The sequence below is a fragment of the Labeo rohita genome, chromosome 3 (genome assembly GCF_022985175.1).
Source record: "Labeo rohita strain BAU-BD-2019 chromosome 3, IGBB_LRoh.1.0, whole genome shotgun sequence".
In the NCBI taxonomy this organism is placed as follows: domain Eukaryota; kingdom Metazoa; phylum Chordata; class Actinopteri; order Cypriniformes; family Cyprinidae; genus Labeo; species Labeo rohita.
In genome coordinates, this window is record NC_066871.1 from 25,799,335 (window position 1) to 25,813,460 (window position 14,126).

At 35.8% G+C, this 14,126-nt stretch overlaps 2 protein-coding genes across 2 annotated transcripts; both read right to left on the reverse strand.

Annotated features, from left to right (window-relative positions):
* Nucleotides 1-1,681: 1,681 nt before the first annotated feature.
* selenow2b (selenoprotein W, 2b) lies at nt 1,682-4,923 on the reverse strand. The gene is made up of 4 exons (XM_051099306.1): nt 4,784-4,923; nt 3,669-3,766; nt 3,436-3,512; nt 1,682-2,928 (listed from the first exon to the last, which is right to left on the reverse strand). Exons 1-4 carry the CDS (start codon nt 4,810-4,812, stop codon nt 2,848-2,850), a joined length of 285 nt encoding a protein of 94 aa, XP_050955263.1. The 5' UTR covers nt 4,813-4,923; the 3' UTR covers nt 1,682-2,847.
* Nucleotides 4,924-6,172: 1,249 nt separating this feature from the next.
* On the reverse strand, nt 6,173-10,072 carry selenow2a (selenoprotein W, 2a). Its single transcript, XM_051106554.1, has 4 exons — nt 9,966-10,072; nt 7,833-7,930; nt 7,675-7,751; nt 6,173-7,569 (listed from the first exon to the last, which is right to left on the reverse strand). Exons 1-4 carry the CDS (start codon nt 9,992-9,994, stop codon nt 7,486-7,488), a joined length of 288 nt encoding a protein of 95 aa, XP_050962511.1. The 5' UTR covers nt 9,995-10,072; the 3' UTR covers nt 6,173-7,485.
* Nucleotides 10,073-14,126: the final 4,054 nt, after the last annotated feature.

The window sequence follows — 14,126 nt, forward strand, 5'->3', positions numbered from 1 at the left end:
AAAACATTGCTTAACAATGAAACTATATTTACAACAATATGCAAATGCCTTAATTTTGCCTTCATTTTGCAAATTAAAAATGAAGGCTGAAAAAGAAAAATCCTAGTGAGGGACAGGCCGAAAACCTTACCCTTACCAGCATAAATGCTATTTAAATTATTTAAAATAATATTTAATTGGCTTTTTTATGTTATATTGATGAAAACATACATAGTATTATGTTTTTAAATTGCACATTTAATTGTTGTTATATTAAATCTATGTTTGATTATTTACTTACTTTTTTTATTTTTATTTTTAACTTTTGTCTTCAAAGTAAAAACTTTGAATTCAACAAAATACAATGTCATTCATCACTATTTTTAAGAGATATTAAATTAGACCTTAACCTCAAAACTTTTTAGACTGCCTATATCACATAAATGTTGATATTCAGATGAAATGACCAAATGAAAAATAGTGTAACCATTCATAAAAAGTGTTGAGATGAGATTGTGCCATCTATAGTCAAGAAGTCAAGAGAAAATATTAAGGGTTTGCGTGTTCATCTTGCCCTGAGTGATCTTATCTCATCTTACACTACAGTTATTTTCAACGATATGCTGACAAAACAAATGTAACTAAAAGGACAATTTAACTAACATTTTTCCACATTGTTAAATCTAGCTAAAAAATCATACTATTTCACATTTACAGATTCAAGATTTGAATTTTGATTAATAAATGAATGCATAATATATTCAGTAAGATTCTAAACAATAATTAAAATCTGTAGGTATTTTTATTTACACTGCTATTATTTAGTATCCATGCTCTTGTAAGCATGTGCTCTTCAAAATAAAACCACTGTGCCTTAGGCTGAAGAGTGTTTGTATGATATTATTCCCCAGCGTTCATGCTATACTGCACATATTACATTGTACAGAACACAGTGTGTATGTGTAGGTGTGTCCCTCCTGCAGTCTCTGGCGTTTTATGATAAAACACACCAGCTTGACTGTTCTGTGATAACCATACACACAAACTATCACCCGCTGCTTTAAGGGCGTTCACAGAATTTTCATTTTGAAAATTACAGTGCAGTGTTGGAAACACCTAACTGAATTTTTTCCTCATATCATCTTAACCTTAATAAGCATGTAAGCACCATTACTACATGTACTTTAATGAAACGTTGGTGTCAGTGCCCTTACAAAAGCAGAGATGTGTTATATTGACTCTGAGCTTTCCTGACCTAAACTTAATCACCATACTTAATATTTTTTGTTTAGTGCATAATATTTACAGTACATTATTACTATACACATGGCTCTTACTGGTAATAATATATCAATCTGTTACTTGCAAGTAGTTAAGGAATCTTCTGTATTACAGATGTACTCCATTTAGACAGTTCCACCTCCTTTTTGTTAATGCATGAAGTGTAAACTGAGATAACAGCAAATATACTGAAAGAACACAGTTGCAAAGAGAAACGCCCTCTACTGTTGGCTAAAATGTTTACAGCCATAAGGATTTCAATACAAGAATTCACTGCTGCACTTAAACATCTACTGCACCGTTATATGATTTATAATTCATGATGAAATTTATTATAAATGTACAGCCTAAAGCAGAGAGGCTTCACAAGAGTTAAATGTTAGGTAGCATATGTGACGACATATCAAAAACAATCTGCAAATATTTTCAGAAACTATCAAATGTATTTATTGATATGTTTTTACATTACATGGATCACATTCATCTTTTTGTAAATCTAAAAGAACAAGAAAATTATCTTGAGCTAGTTAAATCAACAGTTTCAGTATACATATTCAAATAATTAAAAGGTTACTCCACCTCAAAATTATAATTCTGTCATTAATCACTTATCCGTAAAAGCTGTGTTCATCTTTGGAACACAATTTAAGATATTTTGGATGAAAACCAGGAGACTTGTGACTGTCCCATTGACTGCCAAGTAAATGCCACTGTCAAGACCCAGAAAGGTATAAAAAGGCATCGTCAAAATAGTCCATGTGCCATCAGTGTTTTAATCTGAATTTTTGGAAGTGACAAGAATACTTTTTGTACTTTTTTGCTTTTTTGTGGTGTCAGCTGCACCACACGGATACGTCTTCTACATTCTTTACGCTTTGATTTGAATGAAAACAGTGTATCCGTGTCATGCGGCTGACGCAGAACAGTATACGCAGTTTGCATTGACGCAGATGAGACAAAAGAATTGTTAAATAAAGTTATTTTTTTTCTCTGTGTACAAGAAGTATCCTTATCACTTCATAAAAGTCAGATTGAACCACTGATGGCAGATGGACTATTTTGAAGATGCCTTTCAAACTTTTCTGGGTTTTGACAGTGGTATTTACTACAAGCCTCCCGGTTTTCATCCAAAATATCTTAAATTGTGTTCCGAAGACGAACAAAGCTTTTACGGGTTTGGAACAACATGTGATTAATGACAAAATTTTCATTTTGGGGTGGAGTAACCCCTTAAGTATTTTTACCAATTTACGCCCTCTACCAATATTTGTGTCTATTTTCCACTAAAGTTCATTCTAGTAACTTTACCTTTTAAATATATTTTAAAAAGTACTCTTCTCTTCACTATCTTCTTTATTACTATACTTTGGGTTCAGAGTTTTTTGGACTAAGGCTTCATACCATAACTCTTGCACTTTGGAGCTATGGCAATCATTTACGTCCAAAAAACTCGAGTGATAAAGGAGACAAGTGAAGAGCTTTAATAACAATTACACCATGTTCTGCAATAGACTAATCAGACGCCCGTGTGGATCGGAGAGAGGATAAGAGCGGAGATGGTAATGGGCATCATGAGAGGTCAAAGCATTAGAGGATGATGCACTCTTTACGGCTTCTGGTGATCTTTTCAGGCTTTCCATCCTTAGCCTTAGCAATGGCCTCCATAATCTACAGGGATTAAACAAATAAAAACACATGAAAAATAAAATAAGATAACAATTAAATGCTTGAATTTAGTTTGACAATGCAAAATTGTGCCAAACTATACATGTTTGGACAAAACTTTTAAATGTTTAAATGGAAGCGTTGGAGCGGATGGTGAAGGAAAAGCAGTCAACATTGTCCAACGTACATGAGAAACCACTCAATACTGTTTAAACAGCATCCCAGAGTGCACCTCATGAGTGCAGAAACGTACTATTGATTTGTTTCACATTTGTGTTATTTCAAAACGTTGTCTCACAGAAACAAACTTAAAACAGCATGACAAGGCATGATCCCATATATACGTTTTTATACCAAGCAAAATGCATTGGCATTAAAAGCATTGGCTTTAAAAAGACTCTTGATCCTATAGGCTACTGTATGGTATTTCTAGCTTCAAGTCTAAAACTAGTATCTGGCCACACAACAAACAAACAAACACACAAAAATGTAAGATTTCCTGATGCTTACATCCTCTTCATAAGGGAAACCTCCTGATTCTAATTTTGAGAAGACCAGATGTTCCTTGATCTGTACCTCAAAACTTCCTACAGGAAATATGAAATAAAAAATAGGCTTATGTTAACATACTGGTCCAGGTGACACTGTGACTGTAAACACCACATACTTGTCATTTAAATAGTTTGTATGGAATTTATGTAAAGTATGCTATATGTGGACTGTAGTGAGACTTTGTACTCCACCTCTCCGGCCCACGGATCCTGACACCTGCGCATCAGGAAACTTGGCGCTGATTCCTCGCTTCAGCTCCTGGAAGCGAGGTTCGTAGCCTCATCCCCCGCTGATGGGTTAGAGAAGTCTGTTTATTTCTGTTTAAAATATGCTAAGTCACTTCTGCATGTATACCCGGCTTTTTTTCTCAAAAGCTGCCATACAGGACTGCTTAAACCGGTTTCTCCATATCGTACGATAACAACACTGGCGACGTCTGATTCATGAACAAGCGTTCTTTAGGGTCCATTTTTTCAGTGAATTGGTTGAACTGGTTTACAAAACATTCGACTGATTCATGATGATTTACTGATCCATTTTAAGGACTGTTTAAGGTAAACAGAATTTACATTTAAGTTTTAACCGGACGCATGAAATACAATCCCTGGTGAAAAAAAACAGCATATGCTGGTTAGGTAGGTTTTGATGCTGGTTTAAGCTGGTCCATTGCTGGTTTATGCTGGTCCTTAGCTGGTTTAAGCTGGTCCTTAGCTGGTTTTTGCTGGTCATGTTGCTGGTCAAGGACCAGCATAAACCAGCAAAGGACCAGCTTAAACCAGCATCAAACCCTACCTAACCAGCATCCCAGCATCAAAACATACCTACCAGCATATGCTGTTTTTTTCACCAGGGATAAACACCATTGTTGATGATAAAAAAAAAATGCTAAAACAAAATATATGACTACATTTGACTTTATTTGAAAATTTTATCGCATGTAAATATGTCGGGTTGTCCACACGACGAGGTAAACAAATTGCTAGATTGGTTTTTGAACCGGCTCTTTAAACGAACTGTTCGAACGAACCGACTCGTTCTGAGTATGCCGCCCAAATACACAGGATTTAAGGGCATCGCAGCTACGAAGTGCGTGTTTGATGACCAAATATGTTTTATGCTGCTCACTAGGTTTTTGAAACATGGACGAAATATTCCGATACGTCACTTAGAATACAACAGTCAACATTTTAAGTGGATCAAAAGCTTTCATCAGAGTTCTTCTAAACCCAAAACAACACCCGTTCTTGTCTTAACACAACTTTGATTAACTTTTTGATCCACTTGGATACAAAGTAAAGAATCTTACCAGTATTCGACTTTTATCTTCACCCCCATGATTCCTGCCTTTAGATTCTGTCCTGTGAATGTTAATGGTTACCTGGTTGTTCGAGGAGACTGAAAACAACACATGCAATCTTCCCCACTAGAGACACCTGCGTCAGGAAGACTACACCCTGCTCAACTCACCTCCACCTGTCAGACACGCCTACAGAGTAACTGCTTGTCAGTGTCACTGAACCTCATTAACCTTTCAGTACTGTATCAAAATAAATGTCAACATTTGCATAAAATAATTATTTTAGCGTACATTAGCACGTTTTAGCACTTCTGGAAAAAAACACCCACATTGCAAAGTTCACAGGCTGTGAAGCTAGTTTAAAGCCAGCATTTCTGATGGTTTGCTGGTTGGCAGCTAAAAGGTCAGGCCAAAATGCAGGTAACCAGTTAAGATTTAAATAGTTTTCAGCAGTACTGAATGTGGAACACTGTTTACAGACAGATTTAATACACAGTTGAAGTCAAAAGTTAACATACATCTTCCAGAATCTGCAAAATGTTAATTGTGATAACCACAAATTCTTTGTTTTGTTTTTTTTTAGCATTTTTGTTTATTTGAACCATTTACAACAATGACTATGATTTTGAGACAACCGAGGGACTCATATGCAACTATTAAGGTTCAAACACTCACTGATGCTCCAGAAGTAAAAAATGATGCATTAAGAGCCGGGGGTGTAAACTTTTGAACAGAATAAGGATGTGCACATTTTTCTTATTTTGCCTAAATATGAATTTATTTATTTTTTTCATTTAGTACTGCCCTTCAGAAGCTACAGAAGATACTTACATGTTCCCCAGAAGACAAAAGTTAAATTTACCCTGATCTTCAAATTCAAAAAGTTTTCACCCCCCGGTTCTTAATGCATGGTTTTTCCTTCTGAAGCATCAGTGAGTGTTTGAACCTTGTGTAATAGTTGCATATGAGTCGCTCAGTTGTCCTCAGTGTAAAAAGATGGATCTTTAAATCATACAGTCATTGTTGGAAAGGGTTCAAATACACAAAAATACTGAAAAACCAAAGAATTTGTGGGCCTGAAGGGTTTTTCTAAAGAACATCAGGCAGTTTAATTGTTCAAGACAAACAAGGGACTCATACACAACTATCACTAAATTCAACTATCATTTTCTCTTGTGGACTATATGTAAATGTCTTTTATGTAAAACATCTTATTCAGGTCAGTACGAACTAAAATTTTCCTGATTCTGCAAGGTGTATGTAAACTTTTGACTTCAATTGTATTTTAATATGTATTTTACAATGCAAATCTTGTTGTTTTTAAACTAGGACAACCTAAAAAAAGCATAACTGTAACATAACACATTGAACATTTAATCAAACCAGAATTCACAGAAATTGAACAATCCATGCATTTTATTTAATGCCAACAACAAATTAAAAGAATCAGTTGGACCAAGTTGAGCAGCTAAACATCACCGTCCTTACAACCACATGAAGAAACTTCAACTGAACTGCACTACATTGAATTAGGTTTGATCTAATGCTTTAATTGAAAAGACTGAAAAAGACTACTATATGCTGAATGTAATTTTCTAATACAGTCTGTGTAAATTATTAACAATATTACTTCTACTATCATATCAAACATTTGGTGAGAGACCATGTCAGACACATACCAAAACCAGTAGGTGTGTTTGTGTATGAGTGTTCTGTTTGACTCTAACAGAATACAGATCAATGTGGAACACATGTAACATCATAAATGTTATGTAAAGAGCAAAGGTACAGACACAATCAGACAAGAGATCCAAACACAATTGGAGGACAAAACCAGATGAAAGCTCATTATTTTATTAACCGTATATGAGTGTTTTTTCATAAACAGGGTCCTCAGTAGTTTCTACAAACACACACCATAAAAAAACAAAAACAAAACAAAACACAGTCATCATGCGGCAGTGTCTGCAAGTCTTTGAATGCCCTTAAACCAGCTATTTGGTTTGATTTATCGATGCAAAAGTCTACAACACTGCAATACTAATAAAAAACAACTACTGCACAAAATGTTTGCCAGAGGCAAATCACCTGAGCTTTGACACCAAGCAAAATTGGTCTAGAATGTGCCCTACAGTACTTCAGAAAAGCATTTAATGTACTCACTAATATTATATTCATTTATTTGAGATCTCTTCATGCTGATATGGGATGGAGGACATAAAGGGACACTTGCAAAATGACAATTTATGCACTCAGACACAGCCAAAAATAATGTGAATTAGATGACCTAAGCTTTAAGCATTCCCTTCTTACAGCAAACGTTTTAGTACATTAGTATATCATTACACTTTTTTTTCCCACTTTAAACCCCCCAAAGCAAAAACAAATAATCAGCAGACGAACAGTGACCCCAGTAGGCAATGTGGCTTCAGCAAAAAACAAAACAAAACAAAGACATTAACCCTTGCACTGGCCATCTTCTCTTTAGCATCTCCACATCTTACTCTTCCAGCTTAAAGGATGCATGGACTGCAGGCCTCATATCATAACTGCTCACTTTAGAGTTACGATAATCATTTACGTCCAGCAACCAGACCAGAGGAGTGAAGAGGAGGGGACGTTTAAGGATCCTGCATCAATACTCTTTCTCTAGCTAACAAACCGTTCTTGACATTTTTACAGCCAAAAGTGAAGGGTTAAGTGGTGAAACTTTAGAGGATGACACATGGAGGCCGGCTCTTGGTGATCTTCTCCACCGGCTGGCCATCATGGGCTCTTTGGATAGCATCCATAATCTTTTGGATGGGATAAAAGAGATGCACACAGACATTTGAAAAATCATCAGCTTTTTATAGGTGAAAATGTTACACAGCCTGTCCAGTGCTGAGATATGTACTCACATCATCCTCATAAGGGAAGCCACTGGTTTCTAGCTTTGAGAAGATCAGTTGTCCATTGATCTCAATCTCAAAGCTCCCTGGGAAAGAGAAACAGAGGAGCTGATGATGTTTGCTCACATTCATATTTTTGCGTAAGATCTAATAAATCTGCAACGTACCCTGGCGACCGACGAAGCCACTCACATCCGCATCAGTGAACTCAGCAGTGACGATCTGCTTGAGCTCCTGAAAGCGGGGCTCGTACCCTCATCCGCCACTGCAACACAAACGTTTAGTTTCAGGCAGACTATGAGTGGTGACAAGTTTACGAGTTTATATCTCACAATGAATCAGAAGACTAGAACTACGGAAACCAGTTTCCACCACAGAATACAAACAAAACTATGTAACTACAACACTATCATCACAATTTGGACTTTAACACAATTCTAAGAAAAAAAAAAAAAAAAAAAAAAAAAGTCAAAATTCCTCTGAATTTCAGATCTACACTACCAGTCAAAAGTTTTTGAACAGTATGATTTTTAATGTTTTTTTTTAAATCTCTTCTGCATTTATTTGATCCAAAGTATAGCCAAAAAAAAAAGAAAAAAAAAGTAACATTTAGAAATATTTTTACTATTTAATATAACTATTTTTTTTTTTATTATTTTAATATATTTTAAAATGTGATTTATTCCTTTAATCAAAGCAACATTTTCAGCATCATTACTTCGGTCTTCAGTGTCACACGGTCCTTCAGAAATTATTCTAATATGCTGATTTGCTGTTCAAGAAACATTTATTATTATTGTTATCAATATTTAAAGTAGTTGAGTACTTTTTTCAGGATTCTTTGACGAACAGATGAATAGAAAGAAAGCATTTATCTAAAATACAAAGCTTGTGTAACATTATACAATACCATTTAAAAGCTTGGAGTCAGTATATTTTTTCCTTTTGGGAAAGAAATGATAGAAATTAATACTTTTATTTAGCAAGGATGCTTTAAATTGATCAAAAGTGATGATAAAGGCATTTATAATGTTACAAAAGATTTCTGTTATATTTAAGATAAATGCTGTTATTCTGAACTTAAACTATAATAATAAAAATAAATGTTTTTTGAGCTGCACATCAGAATATTAGAATGATTTGTGAAGGATCATGTGACTGGAGTAATGATGCTAAAAATTCAGGATGAAATCACAGGAATAAGTGACATTTTAAAATATACTCAAATTGAGTTTTTTTTTAAATACTAAAAAAATATTTTAACATTTTACTGTTTCTGCTGTACTTTGGATCAAATAAGCATTTATTTGAGGTTTGGTGAGTTGAAGAGACTTCTTAAAACAAAACAAAACAACAACAACAACAACAACAACAACAACAACAACAACAACAACAACCCTTTCAACTGGTACAATTCTGTTTTTGATTTCACTATGGAACAAAAAAAATAAAAGGAAATTATGACTTATTATAGCTCTCAATTCTGAGTTAGATCTTGCAATTTTGACTGACTTTCTCTGGATTGAAAGAAAAAAAATTGTGTTTCTCCATTATGGAAATAGGCTTCCACTTTGAACATTGTAATCTTTATAAGAGTGTAAAAAAAAAAAAAAAATTCAAAGTCCTAAGAGAATACCATAACTATCACTGTGATCTCTCACAGGACACAGTAATCTAACTCATACCATTGCACATAACTTTCCTCAGAGTTCAGTTGTTGTGCGTCATATCTCTATGCTATAAGCCCTGTGTTGTGAACCAAGGGTCAAACATAGAAAAGACATAGGATTTTCTTCAAAAAATACAGATAAAATTAAAATACACGTCTATGTATGACACATCACTAATCCTTTAAGTATTAAAGAAGACAACGTTTTCACAAATCAATATTAAAGTTGCTATAAAATGTATTCCTAAGGGATATACAGAACAATCAATGCAGTCTTCCTGCTAAAATCCCACAGCAGATGGTCTTATATCTTAAACCTCTGAATTACCACCCCTGATCTTTCAACCACTTCTCTATCAAGCCTGTTTAAGAAACTCGCCGGGCGTTATGGAGAAAAGCACGTGCTAAAACATGAGGTATGATAAACTAGTACATGTCCTGAATACATAAAGGAGGACGAGAAAATGAAGAGCGTTGTGTTAATAACAAAGATAGCAGAGTTAGCAATCCGCATGAGCTGGTTAATATAAGATACCACCTTCCTGAAGACATTTTACCCGAGTGGAGAAAAACATTTATAAATCACGTAATATTTCAGATAACAAGATTAACCTGTTGTAAAATCACTCACCAATATTCTACTTTTATTTGTACACCCATATCTGCCCAGCCGCGTCACTGCGTGTTGTGCGCTATTATGCTTCCGCGTCTGTGACTGCTCTTATATGAAACTAGACCTCCACTGCCCTCTATCAGCTGGAAGAGGCATTTTGACGATAAAAGCACAGCCCAGAAACATGTTATTGAAAAGCCACACGATGGCAGCAGCCATTAACCCATTTCATCCCAATTTTTTCTTTAAGTAAGCCCAAGTATTTTACTTCTTGAATAGCCAAAGAGCTGTAACCGCGTGCATTTCATTGTTCATATCATTGCAGTTGTTTTATTCCTCTCTCTGCTTAACCAGTGGTAATCTAGAAAGTTAAAACACCCAGGAGCCTATCCCAGCATCTCGTACATGAAAATGAATCATGGTTTTACTACAAATAAAACAAACAAACAAAAAAACATGGTTACTATAGCTAAACCCTTGTAACCACAATTAACCATAGTCTTGCTACACTAACCTAGTTTAACCTAGTATTTGTAGTAAATCTATGGTTATACAAATGGTAATCAATGCACCATTGTTACCACCATCAAAACCATCGTTACTACACTTTTACTACAATAAAACCATGCCCTGTTGAAAAAAACAGCATATGCTAGTTAGGTTTTGAAGCATGGATGCTGGATCCATCAGTTACTTACACTTGATTATCATTTACTGGAGGAATTAAATATCACTAACCTTAGTGATATTTACATTTGAGCAAATTTAAAACGTCTGTAAGTCTAGGCTGAGTCATCAAATAATTATTTTTGTGCGTCTCATTAATTTAATTCAGACAAGACAGCTCGTCTTAAAAATGAAGGAAACTGAAGGACACTCTACAGCATATTTATTTAAACAACAGCCCTGCTTTGATAGATTTGGTAATCACAATTACAGCACACTCATTTAAACAACCACTCCGCTTGTAACACATAAAAAATAATGTACGACATCCCAATCGTCCTTGATGGGGCAAAGACGTCAAGAGAATATATGATAGCAAACGTGCACCAATCATTTGCTCCATCGCTGCCTGCGTAAAAGAAAGAAAGAAAAAACAGGCTAAAGTCTTTGTTAAATTGGGCCCCGATTGTTGTTAAGATTGAACACGGCTCGCTTCTACCGATGACTCACTCCTGCAGTCATTTTCACAGAATAGTGCACTGATTTGCTGTGTCATTTGTTATTAAGGGCCAGGTGGGTTTCAAATGGGACACGGTGATTTGGAGCCGCATTACACCATTATGGGCTCATTATGATGATGTCATACAGGACTCACGACTGACACCACAGCGTAATGGTTTTGACAGGCCAAGTGAAAAGTTTGAGAGAGAAAGAAGAGGCACAGATGTGTTATATTTTGAGCTTTATTATTTTTTTCCGTAGCTTCCAACTTTTCTCCTGCATTTATCTTATTATGAAAAAAGACTTATAATGGTCATGTATGTCCAAATAATGAGATGATATTTCAAATTTGAGAAATAAAGACAGAAGAACAAAACCCACACTTTCAGAAAAAAAAAAAGTGCAAAAATTGTACCTTTGGCATGCAAAAGCTTGTCACTGGGCCATTAGTCATTGTCAGCTGAACCCCTAAGATGTAAAATATGTACATTTCATTAATTTACCACCACGTTCATATGTTCATGGTCATCTGATGTTTGTTAAGGGTCACATGACATGCAAATAAACATAAAATATTCAGTCTTTTTTTTAGTAAGTTTATTTTAATTGTTTTCACTTGAAAATTATTTATATGTAGAGCTGCACATATTATATTACTCGTTAGACTCTCTAAAAATGAAGATATACATATATTACTGGTGTCAGTTATAATTGTTCGGTAATTATTGGTTTATTAATTAGGGGCCAAGCACCAAAGGTGCAATAGCACCTATATTGTATTCGTTGGTTCGGGCACTGATCAGGGAGTTGGCCATTTTAAGGGCTGTCTCAATCGTGAATTCCTTCCAGTGAAAAATCCCACAATGCATCGCAAATTCTAGGGAGCATCAGTGCTCACTATGCCCCCTTCTCGGAAATATCGTCACATTTATGAAGCATGAAATATAAACCACACAAGCCAACACGATAAATATAATGACACGCAATGGAACATTTGAAAAGACAAACCGTTTTTTAGTGTATTTCAACAAACACACATCACGAGACAGGTAATGAACGCATGTAATTAACATTTATAATTTAATATTTGGCTGCAATGATGTTAGAACATATAACAGAACAGTGTGTTTAAAAAGAATAAAAAAGAATGTTAAAATGGGATTGGTCCTGCCTGTTGTTTATTAATTTAAGTGACGACATTCTACAATGTTGTCTGTTGACGCTGTATGTAGTCATGTCATTGGAATTCTAGTGATGACTGTCCCAGTATGCTGTGAGCCAGGGAACTTACCAGTGCCCAAATTACATGATATACTGATGAGCTCTGGAGATAGGGAGCTGATTGAGATGCACCCCTAATTTGATCAAACTCCTCCTAAAGCATTGGTCCAATTTTCGCTAAATTTGACTCAGATCATCTTCAGACCATGCTGACAAAACTTATCAAACGTTTTTTTATATACCAAACTGTTTTTAAATAATGCATCAAAGAAATTGATACTGAGGCTGCAAATCCGTAGCACTTTGACATATTGACACTGAACTTATGTGTCACAGTCACCTCACACTGACCACACCATAACAATTTGATAACAGTGCCACAGTGTCATTCAAAAGTGATAAACCAGTAAATCATATTACTAGTGATTAAATTTATGATTTTTTAACCATTTTGACTATCACTGTCCTAAAATGGTTTTAATTACTCATTGTTGCAGTTGGTCTGATGGTCCATGCCATGTTTCGCTCTTCATTTTGCCTCTTGTGCTTGGTTCCTTAATTCCTGCTTGCTTAACATCTTCACTTTCAAATGTTCATCTTTTATTTTGGTGGAAGTAGTGTGAATGTGTAAATTAGGTAAACATGAAGTATAATTGCAGCCTTTGAATTGATAATCTCAATAAGATATATCAAAATTGCAGTTTTAGTTTGATTAATTGTCCAGCCACATTCATTTTAATTTTACATTCGCTTTTCATTAATTCACGAACCCCCTGCAGTTCCCTCATTTGGAAAACATTGCTCTAAGGTAGTAATATGCACCTTTTTAGGGGTAAAAAAGGTACAAATTTGTGCTTTAAGGGCACTGCCAAGGTGACTAGCTGTTTAATTTTGGCACTTTTTTCAGACAGTATAATGTCACAAATTCAGAAACTAAAGCTGCCTTTACAAGATAAACAGCTGAAAAACAATACACCATAATTAGTGTTGAGAAGAAGCCAGGAACAGACAGCATTTCCTATTCTTCATTTATTTCACATTGTAAAATCAGTTCTGCATCTCTAGTGGCTTATTACGTGGTTTCTCTCAGCTTGAGGTCCCTGGAAGTCAGATTCTCTATTGGCTCAGGTCATAATCTTTCCCTGCATGAGTGTGTGAAGACTTATGAAGGTGTGTGAGATTGGAGATGGACAATCAGTCGTCAACTCCCAGCAGCTTCCCTTCTCTCACATTCATACACTAGCTCTCATGGCTCATCAGAGCAGATATTCTCTTGCTCTCTTTCAATCTCTCTATCCAGCAGCGAAGAAGGGAAGATGACTCCAGCCCGCATCTATCTCCATTAGTGTAATGGCGCAAAGCAGCTTAGACAACTACACCCCTCCGCAGCCTACCCTTCCGTCAGGATCACATTTCTCACACCACTGTTTTTCCAGGTGGAGCGAGAGAAGTCGGGAGGGAGGGAGAGAGCGAGGGATGATTTAGACCCTGGCGAAAAAGAGTCATCCATCCTCAGCTTCCTGTCTGTGTGCCACAACCCACAGGGGAGGCCTGTCTCAAAGGCCAGCTTCACTTAGAACTACTGAAATAGCATGTTTGCATCCCCTGTCCCATTTATGTACCTCTAAACCTGCCGGTTCGGCCTCTAGAGGGGCTGCTCAAACACAGACCCTTACTTTTCCCACCATCAGGAACCCTCTAGTCTGCACATAAGCCACCTGCAGCCTGCATTTTCCCAGCTTGCTTTCCAGCGCCCATGTATCTCACCCTGCTAAGCCTACCTAAAACTAT